At 43.1% G+C, this 13,914-nt stretch overlaps 1 protein-coding gene across 1 annotated transcript in view; it reads left to right on the top strand.

Annotated features, from left to right (window-relative positions):
- Positions 1–10,842, top strand: part of OBSCN (obscurin, cytoskeletal calmodulin and titin-interacting RhoGEF) — a 319,253-nt gene extending 308,411 nt beyond the window's left edge. The window contains exons 111-118 of the mRNA XM_069095842.1: positions 260–382; positions 1,216–1,386; positions 3,458–3,575; positions 5,273–5,512; positions 6,388–6,611; positions 7,113–7,188; positions 7,443–7,592; positions 9,126–10,842. Coding sequence (XP_068951943.1) covers positions 260–382; positions 1,216–1,386; positions 3,458–3,575; positions 5,273–5,512; positions 6,388–6,611; positions 7,113–7,188; positions 7,443–7,592; positions 9,126–9,303 — 1,280 coding nt within the window. The 3' untranslated portion in view covers positions 9,304–10,842. The remainder of the gene's footprint in view (positions 1–259; positions 383–1,215; positions 1,387–3,457; positions 3,576–5,272; positions 5,513–6,387; positions 6,612–7,112; positions 7,189–7,442; positions 7,593–9,125) is intronic.
- The last annotated feature ends 3,072 nt before the right edge of the window (positions 10,843–13,914 follow it).

Genomic DNA, 13,914 nt, shown 5'->3' with positions numbered 1-13,914 from the left:
TCTAGCATCAGGAAAGGACTGAAACTCTCAGGGATGGCACTGCACAACACAGAGATCATGAAGGACTCTGAGGCGTGGGGTGGTAGATGGGCTTACACCCCATGAAAGTCTTCCAGTCAACTGTCTGTAAGCTTCATGGTCCTCCACTGGCCCTGCCCTTCCTCCATCCCATATGTCAGCACCCCAGGACAAATCCCTCCTCACAGTGTCCTGGTTACAGCTCTGTACATCTAACTTCCCTTATGACTCTCTGTGACAGAAATACCCTCCTCTCCTCCACGTCCGGACATTGGAGAGATATATGAAAATGGGGCGCTACTGGTCTGGAAGCCTGTGGAATCCCACAGTCCAGTGACTTACATTGTACAATGCAAGATAGAAGGTAATGTGAGATTGGCTTTTGGTTCATTCTCATCTTGCCCTCCTTAAAAGCACATCTAAGCTTATAATGAATTCACCAAGGAGCATAAATTTTCTTGAGGCAAAAACAACATGGCTCAGCTTTCTGATGATTGCACATGGAAAAGGGAGGCCCAAATGGGAAATGGAGGACAGTAGTGGGAAGAACACAGCACTGGAAATCCAGGGACCCCCCCCCCAGCTCCCAGCTCTGCAATTTAGAACGAATCACTGAATGTCTCTGAGTTTCTTTATCTTACTTCACTTAACCTCTCAATCTCTTCATCTACAAAATGGAGATGCTAATACCTCCCCTCCATGCCTTTCAGGGTTATATGAGGACCAAATGAGATAATATATCTGTATATGAACATGGTTTACATAGAATTATAAGATGAAATGATTACAAAAATTGTGCTATCCATTGTTGGCTTAAGGAGGGCTTTGGAGCCCAGCCATAACTTTTAAGGTATTTCCCTAACATTTTAAGGTCCGTCCCTAACTTCTGGAGTTCAATCCCGGCCTCTACCATGGTGTCATCATAAGAATCCAGAGCTTGGGATGTCCCAGAACTTCTCCTGGAACTGTCACATTCCTAGGAATGACAATGTGACTATAGGAGAATTAAAATCCTAAATGCCTGCATCTGATGGAACTCTCATAGTGCTGACAAAGCAGTAGAATCAAAAACAGACCTAATGGATAGGCTGTTGAGTCTTTAGATGCCACCTCCCACCCCTCACCTGCTTGCTGAGCAGGCCATATGTAGCCAAAAAGGACAGCCAATAGCTCCAAACCCTCTTATGATTCACCCAGGTGGAGACTGGATCACACTGGCATCTGACATCTTTGACTGCTGTTACTATGCCAACAATCTCTCTCATGGTGGAATGTACTCCTTCCGAACAGCCTGCGTCAGTAAAGCAGGGATGGGACCATACAGCAGCTCCTCTGAACGAATTCACATCGGTGATCACAACCAGATGGGTGAGCAGGGGGCAAAGGGCAGTCAGAATTAGGTTATGTTAAAGACCTGCAACCTTTTAAAAGAAAGAACCATTTTGTAAGACTCCTAGAATGAATTCTTCTTTTTGAAGTACTATACTAAAAATACATATATTTACATAGAAGGAATTTTACAATAATTTCATCTATCCAGTTTAACATTTTGAACATTTTATATAATTGATGTAATTGCAATACAGAGATGCTGAATAATAATTATTTAGCTTCTATATCAAGCAATCAACCAACAAGCATTTATTAAGCAACTTCTGTTTGCCAGGCACTGAGCTATGTTCTAGGAATACAAAAACAAAAAATGAAACAATTTTGACTCTCGAGGAACTTGGAGTCTATCAAAGGAAACATCTACCCATATAAGTACATAAAATGAAAACATAATTAAATACAAGGTGGCAGGGAGGGAGTTGGGGAGTTCAGGGAGGACTTTGTGTAGAAGGTGGTACTTGCACTGTATTCTGAAGGAAGGGAAGGATTCTCTGAGGCAGAAGACTGGAGGGAGTACATTAGAGACATGAAATCCAGCCAGTCTTGGCACTACTCTGAGTACAATCTGATTTTGTATTTCTCTGGAGTGATGGTTGATTCAATTCAACAATACACTGTTTATATGGGGTGCTAGGGGAGATGCAAAGTTTAGATGATGCATAGTCCCTTCCATCATAGTGCTCACAGTCTGGCAGGGGCATAAGGTACAAACATATATAATAAAAGAATGATGATACAAAGCATCGTAAGATAAGTATATCAGAAAGGTACAAAACAGCATGATACATCGATGGAGGTCCAGGTGGGGAAAGGGCATTGCTCAAAGCAAGATGCTTACATGATACTTTCAGCATAATGATGAGATGGGTCCACCTAAGGATACAAGCTTATCCCCTTAGTTTGTCTTTAAGAGCCCCTGAAAGCATTGTAAAGACCTGGCAAAGAGCCGTATATGAGCGCTAATGAGTCACGCCTCTTCTCAGTCTTTAGGCAAAAATTCTGCTGTCAGCAATTCTATACAAAAAATTTTAAATGAAGTTACCTCCCTCTCTCTAGGTTGCTCTCCCTTTTACTCTCATTCATTCACTTATAAAATATTTATTAGTAAGTAAATTGTATTAGTGAATTTCTTAGTATTCATTTACTTATTAAACGCAACTAAATATTATTATTAGCACTGCTTCAGGCAGGGGAAGGAGGAAGAATATAAAAGTAGACACTACCACCCCTGACCTTAGAGAATTCATACTTCATCTGAGAGTACAAGACATACGTAGGAAATGACATTACATAGGAAACATACTGACACACAGTTCAAGATCATATGTAATGAGGGGCGGCCAGGTAGCACAGAGAGTAAGAGCACTGGCTCCAGTGTTGAGAAGACCTGGAGATCGAATCCCAGGCTCAGACACTTAGCACCCACCCAGAAACACCTGGCCGTATAACCTTGAGCAATTTACTTAACCCCAATTGCTTAGGGGCGGCCAGGTGGCTCAGCCAGTAAGAGCACCGGTTCCAGTGTCAGGATGACCTGGATTAAATCCGGGCTCAGATATTCAGCACCACACCCAGAAATAACTGGCCATGTAACCTTGAGCAATTTACTTAACCCTGATTGCTTTAAAAAAAAAAAAAGATCACATGTAATGGGTATTATATGTTCAGAACAATACATAGGCATATGACCTACCTAGTGTAAATGCATGTTAAACTGAATTGAGAGACAGCAGGCCCAATAGGATGTCAGAGGAAAGAAGATGCTTGAGGGCTGAACTAGTCAGATAAGGCTTTATGGGGGATGTAAGGCTGGAGATGGGCTAGAAGAAAGCACTGCAGACAGAGGGAACAACATAGGGATAGAGGGCGAGACAGTGTTTGGGGGAGTAAGGAACCTGTCAGCCTATGGACCTTGTTGAAATGGGATTCTTCCCTTTCCAGACTTTGAATGTGGTAGGAGATGGCAAACTTTGAGCATGCCAGCACCTAGGGTTTTTCCAACCACCATTTTTTTCTTTTGCGCAACGTGCTTCCCTTTGTTCTTCAGGACCAGCCATCATTTCAGAAGTGTTCCCAGGGGCCACCAAGGAGAAGAATGGCAAAGTCATTCAAACTCAACCTCTCTCAAGCCAGCAAACCTATGCCTTTCAAATGGAAATTCGGAGGTAAGGAAGGCTATGGCAAAGAAATGGGAAAAAGTTATTTAGCCAAATAAATTTAAGCAAAGCTCAATATTTTGGGTTTCCTATTGTAATGTGTCCTCCCTAAATCCAGCTCTCTACTGACCTCCCTGTTTCTGTCAATGGCACACCAATCTTGATTGGTCACATGGACTTGATAGCCATCATCTTGACTTGAAATCTGAGTTAGCCTTCACCACTTTCTCTTTGTCTTACCTCCAATTTCCCATCAGTCACCAAGTTTAATGCTGTCCTAGAACTAGAGCATGTCAGACCTGGGAAGACCCTGAAAACATGGCATGTTAGAGCTTAGAGACATCTTAAAACAAAGAGCATAAAATGTCAGAGTTGGAAGGAGTCTTAGAAGATAGACTATCAGAGCTAGATGGGTCTTTAGAACACAGCTGATAGAATATTAGAGCTGTATGGAACCTGAAGATCATAGAAAATAAAATGTTAGAACTGGAAGGAATTTTAGGACATAGAACATAGAAAATCAGAAGAGACCAGGGACGGCTAGGTACAGCAGTGAATAGAGCACAGGCCCTGGAGTCAGGAGGACCTGAGTTCAAATCCGGCCTCAGACATTTAACACAAAAAATAGCTGTGTGACCTTGGGCAAGTCACTTAACCCCAACTGCCCTACCTTCCCCCCTCCAAAAAGCAAAAAAAAAAAAAATTAGAAAAGACCCCAGAACATAGAACATCAGACCTAGATTGGTCCTTAAGGATATAGAACATAGACTATCATAGCTAAAAGAGAGCTTAAAGATCCTGTAGTCCAATCCCCTCATTTTGCAGAAGGAAAAAGTAGAATCCAAGGAGAAGTGATTAATCCAAGGTCACACAGTCATTGGTGGAGGGAAAATGACAAATAGGGTCGTTTTCTCCCCCGTTTTGTGATTTTTCTATCTAACCTCATAAAAAAAACAAAACCCATCTCTTTTAGGACCAGCAAAAAGGGTTCCACTGCTGATAGCAGCTATGCCAAGGACCTTATAGAACTACCTGACTGTGACACTGAGTAATATGGAAGAGAAGTGTGGGGCATTTTGGAAGGCCAGGCTAAGAACAGGATTGAGAATATTGTAAATTATAGACTTTGCCTTACGGAATTGTGGGCTTCATGGAAGTCATGGAACTTGTCGTTGTTAGTCACTCAGTCATGTCCAACTCTCCATGACCCCATTTAAGGTTTTCTTGGCATAGATACTGGAGTCGTTTGCCATTTCCTTATCCAGTGCATTAAGCAACAAAGGTTAAGTGACTTACCCAGGGTGACAGAACTAGTGAGTGTCTGAGGTCACATTTGAACTCAGGTCTTCTTGACTCTCTATGCACTGAGACATCTACTTACCTCACATCATGGAGCTTAGACCTGAACAAAAAACGATCTCGGAAGTCATGACAATTGGGACAGAATTCTACTCATCTTTGTCTCTTCCCTCACACCTGACATGGTCGTCTAAATTAAGATGTTTACAAGTGTTGAGATTGCGAAATCAAATCAAACTGAACTGAATTGAAGGTGTCTGCCCCTTTGTTCAAAGAAAGATGGGAAGTGAATAATAAGTAGAGTGATGAGAAATCCTATAATGACTCATTGTTGCCTCCTCCTTTGGTGTAAGATCAACCAGAGGGATATACTTAGAGATGCATGATGGTGTTTTTTGGTCCCACAGGGGTCGCTTCAGTGTTGTACGGCAATGCAGAGAAAAGTCAAGTGGGCGGGTCATGGCAGCAAAAATCATCCCCTACCGACCAGAAGACAAAGTGGCCACACTCAGGGAGTATGAGGTCCTGAAGGCCCTCCACCACCCCAATATCGCACAGCTCTTTGGGGCCTATATCAGCCCCCGACATCTTGTACTCATTTTAGAGTTCTGTGCTGGGCCAGAGCTTCTTCACTGCATAGCTGAAAGGTGAGCTCAAGCTAAATGAGGTAGAGGCCTTGCATCCTTTACCAACTGCTCAGAAAAATCTCTAAGAACTGGGAAGCAGCCCTTTCATGAACACAGGTCAAATTCATTAAATTTAGCTGCCTACCATAGAGTCATAGAATGGCAGAGCTGGCTAGAACCTAAAAGACCATCTAATCTAGAAACTCTTAACCTGGGATCCACAGAACTATGAGATCAGTGAACTTGGATAGGAAGGAAACAATTTTTTAATTTTAAAATATATTTTTTGAAAATTTTATTTTTACCTCTTTCCAGCTGGAACTTAACTTTCATTGTGAATATAGGTAAAAAAAAAATCACAGCAGTATTAGGCTTTACAGACTACCAAAGAAGTTCCATGACACAAAAATAATTAAGAACATCTATTCTAGTCCAACTCCCTCACTTTATAGATAGAAAACTAAAGCCCAGAAAGGGGAACTGATCTGCCCTAGGAAGTAAGTAAATAGCTTACTCAGTAAGTAAGTGGCATAACTTGGTCTAGGACCCTGACCTTCTCACATCCATGTCTAATACACCAAGTTGACCCCAATCGATTTGGATATACCAGTGGTCAGATCACATCTCCTAAAATACAACTCCATACATGAAAATTCTGATGTGATAAGGTTAGTCTGCAAGAGTTAGTTGTAAAATTTTAGACCCATAGGATTTAGAATGGACTGGCCCTTAGAGGTTATCTAACCCATCCCCCACATTTTATGGAAGAAGAAATTTAGTTCTAGGGAAGTTAAGTGAATTTCCCAAAGGGTGGCTATCAGCAGACTTATTGATACCTCAAAGCACTACAAAAATGTGAGCAATTAACATGTGTTTCATTGTTCCCATCCTCCTAGGGCAACCTATTCGGAGATGGAAGTGAAGGACTATTTGTGGCAGATCCTCAGTGCCACTGAGTTCCTCCATGCCAACCACATCCTGCATTTAGACCTGAGGTCCGAAAACATGATTGTCACTGAGTACAACTTACTGAAGATCCTTGACTTTGGCAATGCTCAGTTCTACTCCCAAGACAAGGTCCTTCCCACAGAGAAGTTCAAAGACTACATTGAAACCATGGGTAAATGAGATGGAATGGCGTTAAGTCGGAATAAAACTGAAAATAAAGTTTTCCTTTAGAACTCCTGTGCTTGCTGCAAGAGAAAATGTGAATTCTTCATCTTGGCATTTAAAGTCTTTCATAATCCTTTCCCAGCCATCTTCTCAGGCCTATTTCACATTATCCCCCTTTATACACTCCATGGTCTAGTTACCTTGGCCCTACTTGCTGTTCCCTAAACCTGGCATCACATCTGCTGCCATCATACCTTTGAACAATCAGTCCCTCATGCCCCGAACATAGTCCTTTCTCATCTCAGCCTCTTGCTGGCTCTCTCATGTCTTTCCTGATCCCCCTCAAATATAATCCTCTATATATCCATCTGTTTATATGTTGTATCTCTTTTGATACAACCATGATAGAACCATGTTTATCTTTATCTCTGTCATTTAGCATGGTACAAATATGGTTTTCATAAGTCTCTCTTTTCACTCCATTGCCCGATTTCTTTTTATCCTTTAGCTCCAGAACTCTTGGAAGGTCATGGAGCCATCCCACAAACAGATGTGTGGGCCATCGGTGTAACAGCTTTCATCATGTGAGTTGAAGGGGGAAAAGGGGTGAAGTTACTTATGTCTTGGGATTGTGAGAAGGAACCATCTTCAGCCTGTCCTGGGTCTGAGCCTACCAAAGGGACCAAGGGGAGAAGGAATGTAGTAGGTTTCATAGAACCCCCATATCTCTCCACCCGCCTTGTCTCTGATGTACCAAAACCCAGACCTCCTTAGGAACAGGACTCATCTGCCCCAAATACAACCAGCTTATGTTGACTTTCTCCTCTCTTCTGACCAGGCTGAGTGCTGAGTATCCTGTTAGCAATGAGGTGACCTGTGACCTGCAGAAGGGCCTGAGAAAAGGGAAGATTAAGCTGAACCGATGTTATGCTGGCCTGTCGGGAGGAGCAGTATCCTTCCTCCAGAGCACCCTGTGTGCCAACCCATGGTAAAGGCTCACCCAACATCTGGCTTCTTCTCCCCTATGTCTCCCAAAGGAGATCACAACACAACTTATTTCTACTCATAAACAATTTAATTCAATTAAACAACAAACATTCATTTATACCTTCTGGGTAAAGGGACAAAAAGCTCAGCCTTGGGGAAAGATGTACAGTTTACATACATCAGTCCTTGCCCTCCTGCAGCTATAGTATAGTCAGAGGATATGATACAAACACAAAAAACCATAACTCACAATCACAAGAGTAGTTCACCAGAGAGGTGCAAACAAAATTGTATGTGAGGTCTACCTGACCAAGGGAATCAGGAAAGTATTTTGGGAGGTACATTTGAGCTGGGTTTTAGAGATTGGTAGGAATTCAGCAGTAAAAATTATGTCCTGTGTATTTAAGTTTCAGTAATTTAAAAAAAGGGAAAAAAAGATTATGTCCCCTTTAACATAAATCTTGCTCTTTGGCCTACTGTATATTCTGAAAGAGTAAGAAAATAAAAGCAACTCAGATGGTCTAAGGCACAAAGAGAGATTCTCTCTTGTCAAAAGGAAAGAAGTCAAGAGGAGACATTTCAAGCAAAGTAGATGGGCTGAGCCAAGGCAGGGAGGCAGGGAAATGCTCAGTGCTTTTCAGGGAACAGAGAGAAGTCAGTTTGGCAGGCATTTCCACTAGTGTGTGGATGAGGGAGACATCAGAGTGCCATGGGAAAGGCAACCATCAAGGAAGTCAGAAGGCCCTAGTTCCAGCCTTGCCACCAGATTGCTTTGTGATCCTGGAAGCGAACCTCCTTCCCCTTTAACCTCCCCACCTCCAAAATGGAGAGAATGAACTCCAAAGGAGGTCCTCCCGGATCCCTTCCAGTTCTGACATCTTATGAAATAAGAGAAATCAATGCACATAAGTGGTAGACTGCTGCCATCTCTAAGCTGTGGTCTCCTTTGGTTACCTCTAAATCTAAGGGCAGGGTCAAGGAGTAGCCATCTGAATAGCTGAAGGTAGAAAGAACCAAGATATCATGATTGAAACCCACGCTGTGCCTAGGACTTGGACATTACATACTTATTAATTCTATTCAACAAACATTAATAAAGTACTTCCTAAATGTGAAGTCCTACAATAAACAAAAGGGAGACAAAAATTTTAAAATGGCACACACACCCCCCACCCTAACCAGAATCCCCAGTAAGGGAGATAACACCTGGGAAAATAAGTATCATCATACAAGGCAGAATAGAGACTAGGCAAAGAAGAGACCCAAGGAAAGAGCTGTGAGAAGTCTGGCACAGAGCAAATGCTTAATAAATGTTTGCTGATTGATTCTGCTACTTATTGTCTCTGTGACCTTGTGTAAGTTTTACTTAACTACTCTGGCCTTAATTTCCCCATATGTAAAATGAAGATATTGGAACTCTAAAGTCATATATTAATTAAACTCTAAATCCTATGATCCAGGGAGGAGAAAGGACTTGAAGAACAAAGAGGATTTGGAAATCTGGAGCCTGAACCTTTTACCTTTTATGTTTCAGGGGAAGACCCTGTGTATCCAGTTGTCTTCAGTGTCCTTGGCTGACCAAAGAGGGCTTGGAACATACCCAGCAAATGTCAGTGACTTTTTCTACCAGTCGGCTAAGGACTTTTATGAAGGAGCGGGAAAAGAAGCGAGCCCTGCTCTACAAGAAACACAACCTTGCCATCTTCCACTAAGTGTCCCAGAGAGCACACCTGTATATTTGACCCCATTCATTGCAGTGACAATTCCTGCTTCTGACTTGTAAATGTGGATACTTGGAGTGTGGTAGAGCAGAGGATGAGGTTTTGAGTACAGTTTAATTTGGGGATTGCTGTTACAAACTTGCTAGTCTCCACAACTCTAAATCTACACAGAACTTTGTCCCATTCCTGCTCCTGGATAGCCAGTGCATCAGGCAAGGACTCGGAGCTCTGGGTTGGTTCCTCTGCTCAACCTTTCCCAAAAGTGGTCTGTCCAACCTGCAATGACTTTTATCCTAAAGAGGCAAGTCAGCAGTGGCTCCAGGACACAGGTCCTGGTTAAATGCCCCTTAGAAGAGTTGGATTAGAAAAAGTGAATTGCAGTGAAATCAGACAAAAATCTACTTATTTCAGAAGAAATTGACTGTGGAAATGAGATTGCTTTGTGTCTTCTAGACCAGACCCCAGTTGCCTTAAAAGAAAATTTGGGACTCTCCTGGCAGTCATTTAGATCCTAGAGTAAGATGATACCCATGGGTAGACCCTCTTCTGCTTCAGGTTAGGGCCTCCTTATGGTCAATCCTTTCATTTTCTTGTTTTATTTAGAATTTCAACCAGCTCTTCCATGTCAACATTTGTCTCCAAGCCTGGAGCCTTGCCAATTTACTACAACAAGAAATAAATACCTTTTGTGTGCAAAGCCCCTTGTTTGGTCCTGGGGGAGATACAGAGTTTGGATAAGATGTAGTTCCAGACCCTCACAGAGCTCACAAATATAGTTAGGGAGATAAAGCACATACCCAAATAACTATACTTTTTCAATGTTCCAAGAACTGTGCAAACAAGTACCATGGAGGTCAACACAGAGGCTTAATAATCTTTCTTTGGGCTCTTTCATTAAGCACACCAAGCTAGGAAAAGTGGAAGGGAGGCCCAAGTTGGAAGAGAGAGAGATAAGCGGTCTTCCCCTGAGGGTTGAGGGGGGCTCCAATTAGCCTCCTGCAGAAAAGTCTTATGTCTTCATGTTTTCCCAAGGCTCTCTCCTTCAAGTATCTCCTAGCTACCACGATGTTTTGTTATGGTAAATAAAGGACTCGGTCAACGTGATAAATTATAGCTTTAGATCTGTGGTCTCACACTCTAATTGTGTGTGTGTCTGTGTATTACTATTATTCTTGCTTTTATTCTAACATCAATTACAGGATTGGCTGAATAAAAGGCTACGATAATATGACAGGGGACAATACAGGACTAGGCAGCTCCAGGACCACTTACTTAAGATTCCAGCTTTAGGTGATTTGATTTTGTGAATCTTTCTTATACTCCAACTTTGGAAATGAACATAAGAAAGTAGGAAAAAAACATAATCCAAAGGATTTGCAGTTTCAGTTTTTAGTTTTAAAGAAGGAACCTTAGAGATATCTTGACTGTCCCCTTCATTTTATAGATAAGGAAACCAAGACACAGAGAAAGAAAGGAAGTTGCCTCAAATCTATGGAAGTGATGAAGGAATAAATGTGGAAATGATCAAAATCACATCTATATAGATTATCTATGTCAATCAATAAGATGTGTGTAATGATTATACTAACCATTTAGATCTGTTGGAGCCTCCCTACTTTCCAGGGGACCCTGACTTGAAAGCTGAGGCTGCAGCCAAAGTGATCAATCGGACCCCTTGACATGCCAACAATCTCCTGTGAATTTAACCACCAACTGAACCGAATCAGACATAAGCTATCCCGGCCATGCCAACCCTAGTCTTGGTCCCACTGAACGACCACAAAACTAAAGCACCCTAACAACTTGAAGACGGTTTACTCACCCAAGAATGCTTGTGTTGTGGTCCAGCCATTTTTGGTTTTCATGCTTCAAAACCCTACCCTTGCTATAAGAGAGTGGGCTCCCCTTCTTAGGAAGGAAGACTTCACTTGGAAGCAGTTTCCCTCACTTTGAAATTAAACTTCTGTGTAATTCTTGACTCTCCTATCTCTAGCCTGTTCTATTTGGGTCTGGCCATCCACAGGTTACAGGCCAGTTTAGTCCAATTGACATTAAATTGGTATCAAAAGTGGTTTTGGACAGGGATGGAATAGGCCCAGTGGGCTCTCCAGTACCAGCAGGAGTGGACTAGATGCTGTTTGGGATGAAAAACCTCATCCAAAATGTTATCAAGAACACAGAGATCTCCTAGGATAAGAACAGGAATTTATTCTCCTCCCCTGGGGGGAAGAGGGCAGTCCTCCCCATTACTGACCATGAGGAGGAGGCCCTCAATGTGTGGCAAACAGAGTTTTTAAACCCTAACACAGCGGGGTCATATTTCCCCCATTGTTCCTCACTCCCATTGGTTGGGGGAGTGAGCTCAGACTGTCTCTGACTCCCACTGGCCAGGAGGAGAGGCCCACAGAGGCAGGAAAGCAGACAAAGGATTGAAGCTAGGTGAGGGTTGAAAGACTCCTAAAAGGGCTTGCTTCTGATTGATAGCAGAAATGAAGGGGGGGGGGGGGGGGGGAAAGGGTGAAGTTGACAGCCAAAACAGACACCAATTTATAAGACACATTCTGAGAGTTTTCAAGTTTTCACTCCCCAGACAGTGCCACCAGAGATTTCTTTACAATGGGGTTCACGGAGTCCAGGAACCCCAATAACCAGAGTCCCTGGAAAGCAATCTGGAATGAATTCACAGACTCAAGCATTATTTAAGTCATGGTGGTAGAGATTTATTGTTTTGCTATACAGCAGACAAGAATTCTTAGGGAACCTATAATCTTAAAAGGGTAGACCCAAACATTATATAGGATAAACTATAATAAAACATGTGCCAAGTATGTCAAGTAGGTCGTTCAGGGTAGGATTAGGGAGAAGTTAAAGAGTGGTCAGTTCTTAAAGGAACATGCACTTTTAGTATCTACTGTGTAGGCATACTGCCCAGAATTCACCAGGAAATAGCCCAAGTGGGGGCTGCATGTAGGTGTGGTTTTACCAAGAAGTGCCCAGTCTACCACTCATCGATGTCATGTTTGGCAAGATGGATATTGGGAGTTTACATATATCCAAGCCTAAGGCACACATAAGGAGGGATTCAGGATGTACATAATGAATTAGGGAGTTAGTATAGATAATCTAGTGAAGTTCTCACTTCTTATTGTACCAGGGGAGATAAGCATTTGGCTTCAGCCTAGTCATGAATGATTGCTAGGCACAGAGCAGGGGGTGAGGAGAAATGGACAGAGATAATGCTCTGAGGGTAGGGAGATTTGAGGCTAGGGAGAAATGATGCGATTTTTGGAACTGGATGCTATTTTTGGAACTGGAGTTCCAAACACACCACTGTCTGGAGTCCAACCCCCTCCTGGTCAGATGAGTCCTCTGCCCTTCTCACTGCTTCAGTTCCCACACATGAGGTGGACCAAGATGGAGGCATAGAAGCAGGAAAACTCCATGAGCTCCCCCCATAACTACTTCAAATACCTATAAAATATGACTCTAAACAAACTTTAGAGCTACAGAACCCACAAAGTGATAGAGAGAAACAAGCCTCCCACTGAAGGCAGCCTAGCAGGCTGGCAGGAAGGGTCCGCTGTGGCATTCTGGGAGCTGAGCCCAGCCCCACATGAGCCCATGGTTTTAGCCCCAGGGCAGCCCTAAACAGCCGCAGCTAGAGCTGACTTCGGGAGAGTGGATCACCAATAGCTGTGGCAGTTTCCACAAATATCAATTCATAAATGACAAAGTAAAAGTAAAACGTCAGTATAGAACTCTGTTGCAACTGGGGGGGATGGAGGTGCAGTCCGGCTGCTTCCCCCTAGAGGGAGAAGTGGGAGAGGCACACCAGCTATGCAGCCGCCTCTATGTGGCTGCTTCAGAGCTCCTGGCCTACAGATCATAGGGAGGCCAAGGAACCATTAAGAGGGTAATCTCGAGGCAGGCCCGGAAGGCACGGCCAGTAGAGGCAGGCTGGGAAGGCATGGCCCGCAGAGGCAGGCCCGGAAGGGGCCTGATCAACTCAGAGGGCAAGTCTTCCCACCAACCACAAGGTCTACTACCAGGCCTATCACCAAAGGGCTGGGACTGGAAAGAGTAAGGTAAGAAACAAATACAGGAGCCCCTGTCCTGGACAGCAAACACTCCTGGGGCTACCACTTCATAGCCCAGAAATTTTTTAAAAAGCTCTTTTCAGGACCTCCAAAGTCCAGGATGACAGAGTGAACCTCACTTGCTCCAAACCCCCCCTCTGACCCTGAAAACATAGTACCTCTTGCCCCAGGGCAAAACCCTCTACAGTAAAGGCTTGGGATCCTAGAGGAAGGGTGTGGCTAGGACCCTGCCTCAAAATGGGTAGAAAGCAGACTACAAAGACAAAGACTCTGGAGTCCTACTATCCTCAGAGGGAGGAAACAACCTCAGAGGGAGACAATGTGGACTCCACACCCAAAGCTGAAACTTCAACAGGGAATGAGTCCCAAGCACAGAAGGCTCTCCTAGATGAGATCAAAAGGAACTTTGAAAACCAAATGAGAGAGATAGAAGACAAAATGAATAAGTCTATCAAAACCAAAATTGCAGAATTAGAAAAACATTATAATGAAGAAAACATCTCTC

This window comes from Petaurus breviceps, unplaced genomic scaffold (assembly GCF_028583685.1).
Source record: "Petaurus breviceps papuanus isolate PSGF00001 unplaced genomic scaffold, PetGlider_PUasm1.0 227, whole genome shotgun sequence".
NCBI lineage: Eukaryota > Metazoa > Chordata > Mammalia > Diprotodontia > Petauridae > Petaurus > Petaurus breviceps.
This window is presented reverse-complemented; position numbering and strand designations above follow the sequence as displayed.